At 60.1% G+C, this 8,542-nt stretch overlaps 1 protein-coding gene across 1 annotated transcript; it reads right to left on the bottom strand.

Moving 5' to 3' along the window:
* Positions 1–567: 567 nt before the first annotated feature.
* Positions 568–8,542, bottom strand: S1PR2 (sphingosine-1-phosphate receptor 2). The gene is made up of 2 exons (XM_081091079.1): positions 8,249–8,542; positions 568–3,008 (listed from the first exon to the last, which is right to left on the bottom strand). The coding sequence occupies exon 2, from the start codon at positions 2,964–2,966 to the stop codon at positions 1,908–1,910; it is 1,059 nt and encodes a 352-aa protein (XP_080947205.1). The 5' UTR covers positions 2,967–3,008; positions 8,249–8,542; the 3' UTR covers positions 568–1,907.

Genomic DNA, 8,542 nt, shown 5'->3' with positions numbered 1-8,542 from the left:
ATGTGACTGCCATTTTCAATCAGGGACTACCCAGGATGAGAGCTGGCAGCATCTCCAGTCAGCCCACCTGAGCTCAAATCCAGGCAGGGGCTGCTCCAACGGGCTGTGTGACCTGAGCAGCTCACTTCCCTTCTCTAAACCCACGTCTCCATCAAAGGAGTCCTGCTGAGTCGCGTCTATGTGCCTGGGAAGTGCTTAGTCAGCCATTTCTCTGGGGAATGCTGGTCTCTGGAGGACCCCGTGGGCCACTGGGCCCCAAGATAATGTCCCCAGCTCCCAGGGAGAGACATGTACTTGGGTTGGAGAAAGGGGTCCCCACCAGCCGCCAGACCCTTCTTTGTAGGAAAAGAGGAAGGCCCTGGACAACTGTTCTGGGGAAATGCCAGCGTTGACCCTGTTTTCTCAGAAGCTGCTGCAACCCTGGTCTGGGACACGAAATGGGAAGACTGGCAAAGGGTGGTGAGTTGCTGGGGCAGCAGCCACCCTCCCCCAACCCATCCACCCCCAGCCACAGAGCGATAATAGGAGGGCTACCACCATAAACCTGAAAAGACAAACAAGCATCAGAAAGAGAAATTGAACCGTTTATTGGCCTGGGCCTGGTCTCAGACATGGGGCGTGGGGGCATCTGGGGAGCTGAATAAGGGGAGACAAGCCCCCAACTGGCTCCTTGCCCCCCAACAGACCCTCCCAACCTTTGCATTCACAAGAAATCGTTTTGAGGCATGAGGTTTCCATCCCCAGGTGAGCTGCAGCCCAGCTCTCACGTGGGGGCATGGGCCAGCGATTACGAAGGGGTCTGTGTGGGGCCGGACCCCTCTTTGGCAGCTTCAACACAGACACAAGGAGACAGAATAGCATTCATTCTGGGGAAACATGGGCACAGGTCGCAGACGTCACACACGCACACACGAGGACACGCACAGACACGGAGAGACACATAAATATGTTCGTACCGCAATGACCCTTGTCTCTATCCACAGGAGTTAGCAAAGTCCTTCTGGAGCAGGTTGGGGGAGAGCCCCCACAAATGTCCTGGGCATCCCCACTCCCTGCTCCGTTCACTACAACCTGAAAGGAGGCACAGTGGACAAGCTGCCCTGCCTTAGGAGAGCTGGTACCTCAGCGGGGGCTGGCGGTGGGAGTAGCCTGGGGGTGGTTGTTTAGGGGGGAAAGGTGGAAGGGTCCTGGGCTAACAGCTCCCCCAGAACTTTCTCAAGTTCCATGCTGAGCCCTCCTCAGCTCCCCAGACAGGTTTTTCCAGCCCTTGGTGATTATTTCTCTGTGCCCCAAACAGTACGACTGGCCGATGAGGTCTGAGAATGGGGTTCAGGCCCCCCCCATCCGTGGTTTCCTGGCATCTCGTGGAGTAAGAGGAAAGGGAAGAAGTGGCCAAAATACCAGCTGGTGAAATTTGGGGAAGCTGTGGATTTGGGCTTGGGGAACTATTAGCTGGGGCTGCCAGACAGTGAGGGAGGAGGCCTCCAGCCCCTGGGGCACTGGGTCCAGGGAAGGGGCCTGAGGTTGCCAGGAGGTGGCAAGGTGGAGGGTCAGACAGTTGTGCAATGAAATCCTTTGTACCACGTTGTAAATTGCTCCTGCCCTGAGTTCCTCTTGAGTGCCTGCCTGCTGTCACCCAGGCCCTTTGCAGGTAACCTCAGGCCTCCCCGGAGCCAGTTCTGAAGGGGTCACGCCAGTCACCGCCCTGGCCTCCAGGCCTCTGCTGCAGCTCTTTCTTCCAACAGGTCAGTGCCTCCGCTGGCCATCCCAGGTATGAGATATTTTCAATATCACCCAGGTCTGTGGAGTGGGCCACCTTGCTTGGCAGCCCCACAGCTGTCTGAGGTCACGTGGCACCTCTCCAGGGAGCCCTCTGCCATGGCCTGGTTGTCAGCCCACATTGTCCCTCAAACCACTGTGTTGCCCTCCAGCATCGTAGGCGACGTGGGCATGTGGGTGCCCCTCTCCAGTGAGCTAGAGCTACGGAGGGGCAGGAGGCGGTGATGTGGGGTCCCACCCCGCCGTCCTTGCACCCCCGTCACCTTCCGGCAGCACTGCAGGGGCCGCAGCACCTCCCGCCGTAGGTCCCGGCTTCGCCACGTGTAGATGACAGGGTTGAGCAGCGAGTTGAGGGTGGCAAAAGCAAAAAAGTAGTGGGCCTTGTAGAGGATAGGGCAGGAGCGCACGGGACAGGCGTAGTCCAGGAGGAGGATGCTAAAGGCAGGCAGCCAGCACACAATGAAGACCCCTAGCACGATGGTGACTGTCTTGAGAAGGGCCAGCGTCTGCGGGCCAGCCACCTCGGCATGACTGGAGCGGACCACGCAGTAGATGCGGACATACAGAACGACGATGGCCGACAGGATGACAGAGAAGATGGTGACCACGCAGAGCACGTAGTCTTTGGTGTAGAGCGGCAAAACGGTGGAACAGGTCTCGAGGTGATCCAGGCAGTTCCAACCGAGGATGGGCAGGCCCCCGAGAACCAGTGAGATGAGCCAGGAGGCCCCGATCAGCAGCAGCATGCGGCAGCTCTTGTCGCTGCCGTAGACCTTGACCTTGGCAATGGCCACATGGCGCTCGATGGCGATGGCCAGGAGGCTGAAGACAGAGGCAGAGAGGGTGATGAAAGCCGAGCCCTCACGGGCAAACCACTGCACGGGGGTCAGGTGCACGGTGACAGAGCCCGAGAGCAAGGTATTGGCGATGAAGGCCACGCCCGCCAGCAGGTCCGAGGCGGCCAGGTTGCCCAGGAACAGGTACATGGCTGAGTGGAACTTGCTGTTCCGGGCGACGGCGATGAGCACCAGCAGGTTCTCCACCACGATGGCACAGCAGAGGATGATGATGAGGACCAAGGCCACCTGGCGGGACAGTGTCTGCGGGACGTCGAGTGTCTCCTTGGTGTAGTTATAGTGCTCCAGGACCTTGGTGGGGCTCAGGTACTCCGAGTACAGGCTGCCCATGGTGGGGCTCAGTGGCCGGCCGAGGCCATGGAGCTGTCAGAGCTGCAGAGAGAAGAGACGGATAGGCAGGTCAGTGGTGTGGATGCTGCCTGGGCTCTGACGTTGGACGTCTAGGGGTTGAGTCCCAGGGCCATCCCTCCTCGCTGAGCGGCCACCTAAAGTCAAAATGACCATGATCCCTGCTTTACAGATGGGAAAGCCAGAGAATCAACTCACTTTGCCAAAGTCTCAAAGTTAGTAAGTGGCAGAGTCAGAGCGACCGGCTCCAAAGCCTCTAGATCAGTGGTTCTCAGCCTGTGGGTCGCGACCCCTTCGAGGGTCGAATGACCCTTTCACAGGGGTCGCCTAAGACCATCGGAAAACACATATATAATTACATATTGTTTTTGTGATTAATCACTATGCTTTAATTATGTTTGATTTGTAACCATGAAAATACATCCTGCATATCAGATATTTACATTACGAATCATAACAGTAGCAACATTACAGTTATGAAGTAGCCACGAAAATAATTTTATGGTTGGGGGTCACCACAACATGAGGAGCTGTATGAAAGGGTCGCGGCATCAGGAAGGTTGAGAGCCACTGCTCTATAGCCTCTAGGCTACACTGTCTCTCAGAAGCTCCCCCAATGGCATGAAGGACACCAGGTGGACCTCCAGAAGCCTTGCCCGCCTACCCAGAGGTGGAGCTGTGGGCAGGAACCGGAGGGCTCGCCCCTTTTCTCAAATACACCAGAGCCTGGGGCCTCGTGCCACCTGCCAACCTGGTCAGAGAGATGCTTGGTGCCCTGCTCATGACCACCCACGGCCCTAGATTTCAGACTGGGCGTAAGCCTAGAGGCTGTGGGTGCTCCCAAAATAAGGTCTGGAGGAGAAACCAGGTTGGCCCTGAGGTTCCAGCATCCCAGAGGTCATGTCACCCCAGAGGACAGAGGCCTGGAAGACAATCTAGTGTCAACGCCACACCCCCTCTGACATGCTGTGGGGTCTTGGGCAAGTCAATCGGCGCGCAGCCCCAGCGTCGTCACCTGCGCAACGGGGAGAAGCAAGCCCACGTCACCGGGTGACAGAAAAATCCCGTTGAACAATGCAGGAGGCAGCCTCCCCACGTAACAAGCGCGAAATAAATACGGTTAGTTCCCTTCTTCCTGCCGCACTCTGCTGGGGACTAGCTGCCCTCCACCCAATCTTTTGGGAGGGGATGCTGACGGAGCCAGCCCAGCAAGATTCCCAACAGCCCGTTCTCATCAGCACCATGTAGCCCTGCCCTTGGACAGAGGGTCCAGAGGGATAGGCAGGGCGCTGGCACCCCCTCCCAGGCCGGATGAAATCCAGATGTGAGGCCCCTGGAACAAACAGGGTGGAGTCCTGGTTCCCCGTCACATCCGCTGTGGGGAAGGCGGGGAGGGGGTGATGGGATGGGGGAGAGAGACACCGGAGACCAGTCTGGGAGGTCCTGGCTGGGAGGATGGGGCAGCTGTGCTGAAGTCATGTGAGAGGTGAGGGGGTGTGCAGCCCCGCGGGGAGGGGGGGGCGGTATTTGTTTCCATGAAAGCCTGAGTCACCCCCTCTCAAGGAAAACCAATCCGCCGGGGAGGGGGCGGGAAGAGGTGCAGAGAGGATGCAAGGCCGACACCGCGGCCGGCCTCCCTCCAGCTTGGGAGGGAGGTGTCTCAGAGGAGCGGTGCAGCCTGCCTTTCACGAGGGGAACCATTTGCTAAAAGGGGGTGGGGGATGGGGCGCAGGAAGAGCCCTCCCCAGGTCCCTGGAAACATGTCTGCCAAGGCCTGGCAGGGACCACGTGTGCGGCAGGACCCGCCTTCCAGAAAAGGCTGGTTAGGCCGGTTCCCTGTGAGCCCCGGGAGTGAAGGGGGACTTCCGGGGTCGCTCGGCTATCTCTGTCACCGTCACCGGTGCCCCCTCAGGGAGGTGGCCCGGACCTTGGCCGGACAGAGAAGCAGCTGCTCCCCTTGGGCGAAGGGACATCCGTCCTAGTTTGGGAACAGAGAAGGGCTTGTGTGCATCCCCGGGGCTGCTGCCCTGCCCAGATCGCCACACAGAGGCCCCTTGTTCCTGTACAGGACAGAGCTCTGGCGCCCCGATGCCCTCTGCCCGCCGCAGAGGCCAGAAGCAGGCTTAGCCCTACCAGACCCACGGTCGGGCCAGAAACAGCCCGCACCCTGATTGGCTTATTTTCAATTCCAGGGTATTGGGCTATTCGCTCATTGGCCTGAGCTTCCCATCTTCGGCTTCTGATTGGCCCAGTTTGGGAGCGCTCAGCAGCTACCACCACTGAACTGGTCCTTTCCTGGAGGCTGGAACTCACTGCTTTCCGAGGAGAATTAAAACTGTGTGAATGTCCCTGGGGAGAGTTTGAACTGTAGTCTGACCGCCAGGTCATCCTAACCAGACATCCCCAGGCTGCCCTGGCCTACTGGGACCCTCCTGGAGTTTAACATTGAGAATCAAAAACCCGTCACTGGCCTGGGAAGCACCCTTGCTAGTGGGGCCAGAAGCGCAGGGCGTGTCCTGTGGCTGCTCCCTCCTTCCCTGAAGGAGGGCCACCACCCTCTCGAGTCAGGCGGCCAAGAGACAGATTTATGGCCACTTCCTGGAGAAATAAGAAATGGGGTCAGCCCTGGCCGGTTTGGCTCAGTGGACAGAGCACCGGCCTGCAGACTAAAGGGTCCCAGGTTCAATTCCAGCCAAGGGCACATGCCTAGGTTGTGGGCTCGGTTCCCAGTGGGGGGCGTGCAGGAGGCAGCCAATCAATGATTCTCTCTCATCATTGATGTTTCTCCCTTCCTCTCTGAAATCAATAAAAATATATATTTAAAATAAATAAAAGAAATGGGTTCAGCCCTCGAACCCCAGGAACTGACCAAAAAGTCTATCTCTTCCCTGGGAGGGAGGACCAGGGCACTGCACCCTCATTTTCTGCAGCCCCAGGAGGCTCGTAGGCATCCTCAGGAGGGGTGGCGCTCCGAGTAAGAGAAGGGGAAACTGAGGCTCACACGACTTCATCTTCCCAACTAGAGTTTTGCTAACTAAAGCAGGAGCTTAAGGTGGGTTGGTGCTTTCCAGAAAGAGGAAGCCAGCCCCGGGTTGGGGCTAGCAGATGCATGCCTCGCCTGCTTCTCCTCCCTGGGTGGGCTCCCAGGCCTGGCTACACACCGGGCCTGTCTCCTGCTCACCTTTACCAAGGCAACCCTGACTCCCTCCCAGAGGCCCCGCAAGAGGTCACTGGGCTCGAAACCAGGGAATGTCCAGGCCTGAAATGGAGCAAGAGGGACAAGTGGGAACAAGAGGCAGGGTTGGGAAGGGCAGGGAAGAGACACAGATCAAGATTGTTCAGGGGGTGATGAGGAGGGAGGAAGGCAGGAGGAAGCTCCGTGCTTCCAGGAGCCCCTCCCCCGAGTTCCACTGAGGCAGGGCCTGTGGTTCGGTTCCCCGTGGTCACTCACTGATCCCATGCCTCTTGCCTAGGGCAGCGGGCCCCAAACCCCACTTTCCTCCGGTTTCTCTTCAGCTGTCAGGTCCCTCCTACACTGCCATTCACTGTATGCTCTTCCATACAGCAGCCTGGGGAGCTCCAATATGTCACTCCAAATTCTTCCATGGCTCCCCACTGCCCCAATCGGCATGGCCCCTGGCCAGTTAGCTTCCTCCCACTCTCCCCCTGAGCCATTCCACTCCAACCACACTGGCCTCCTACAGGCCAACCCCACCTCCTAGCCTTTGCCCCTGCTGTTCCTCCACCCGGCATGCCCTTCCCCCAAATCCTTGAGTAGTCTTCGTTCCCCCAGGGGTCTCCTCATCTTTCAAATTTCAGTTTTAAGGTCACTTGCTCTGACCCCTGCTCTAGAATAGCCGCTGTCTCCTCAGAGCATCTTGCTTTGTTATCTTGGCAGCACTTAACACTTGTGAAAAGCATGATTTCTAGTTTTCTATCTGGCTTCCATCGTAGAATGTGTCAGCAACCAAGTCCACTTGCAGTCCCTTTGGATGGAGACCTCGCGTACACACGGTGCTCAGAAAACATGTGGGATGGATGTGGATAAACAGATGGACGGATGGATGAATGAATGAACGAACCAACCAATCAACCAGCCAACGAAAAACAAATGAGGCCCCAGTGGGCCAGGGCGGGTGGAGGCTCCTAAGTTCAGCCCAGCCCCAAACAGCAAAGAGGGCTGGAGACGCCCCGGGTGTGCTGGCAGCCTCCCTGCTAGGCAAGCCCAGATGCCCAGAAAAAGGCGACAGGACCCGCCCCCGCCCTTGGGCCACAGTCTCAGCCTCCTTATCTGGCGGTGGAATGTACGGTATCCACACTTGGGCTACTGGGGCCGCACCTCCTTTCTCTTTCGCCATACACACGCACAGTATCTCCACAGCTGCCAGTGGGGTTGGGGGACCCCTCCCCGTCCCGCCAGGTGCCCTGCCCCAATACTCCCAGAAGACACGGGGGGTGCGGGTGGGGGAGATCCCAACCTCAGCCTCACGGCAAGCGCCGCACCGGTATCGGTGTCGCGCCACAGGGGAGACTGTGGGCTCAGCGCGTGGCGCCCGGAGCATCTGACTAGAACAGAGTTTGGGGAGGGGGTGGAAATCCCCGGTGAGTCAACTCGTGCCGGGGGAGGGGGCGAGGTTCCGAAGCTCTGCTGGGCCTGGGACCCAGCGGGGCCCATGCCGCGCGCGCCTGCACCCCCGCCCCATCCCCGGCCCCAGGGGAGAGGGAGAGGCGCCGGAGCCACAGTCACGCTCCCTTCTCTTCCAGAACAAAGCCAGGTCCCCGCGGGGGACCTGAAGACGACTTGAGGAAACTGAGGCAGAGCGCCAGATGTGCAGGCGGGCCGACTGCCCTCGCCAGGGGCCCCGCCCCTCGGCTTGGCGGCTCCGCGGCGCGCAGCACCTTTTGCTCAACCCGAGTTAGCCAAGAGGGGCGCCCTACCCACCTCCTACGCACTCCCCAAACTCCCCGGCACGCCGTCCTGTCTCCCAGTCTCCGGTCAAAAGGGCTTGGATTCCGCCTTCTCGGAGCCAACTTCCTGCCGCTGGGTAAGCGCAGTCAGGGGTTCGCGGCCGAGCCCGTGGGGGGCCGCCTGGAGTCGCCGAGAGGGCGCACGACGACCACTCCCCGGTGCAGCGGGGGCACGGCGACGCGTGCGCGCCCCCGACCCCGGCCAGGCCCCCCGCCCCCGCCGCCACGGCTCGGATCCCGCGACCCGAGAGGACCGAGCCCGCCTTTGATTCCTCCCCCTTGCCACGCATGCTCACCTGGCTAGGCGGACCCGGGTCCCGGCCCTGGCCGGAGGGGCTTTGGCATCAGCGTTCCCGGGACGGCCTCGGCTGGGGCTGGGGCTGCCCGCCGGGCTCGGCTGCGTCCCGGGGCTGGGGACTAGACGGAGCGGGGGGCGGGGAGAGGCGCCGCCTTGGCCCCCCCACTCGCCCCGCCTTCCTCTCCTCCCCTTTCGGGAGGCCCAGCAATGCATTCCAGATGTGGTCTGGCCGCCCGGCGCGCGCGGAGGCCGGCGGGGGCGGTGCGCCAGTCCCTTTGTCCGCGCCCCCCCC

This window comes from Myotis nattereri, assembly GCF_964212035.1.
Source record: "Myotis nattereri genome assembly, chromosome: 5".
In the NCBI taxonomy this organism is placed as follows: Eukaryota; Metazoa; Chordata; class Mammalia; order Chiroptera; family Vespertilionidae; genus Myotis; species Myotis nattereri.
This window is presented reverse-complemented; position numbering and strand designations above follow the sequence as displayed.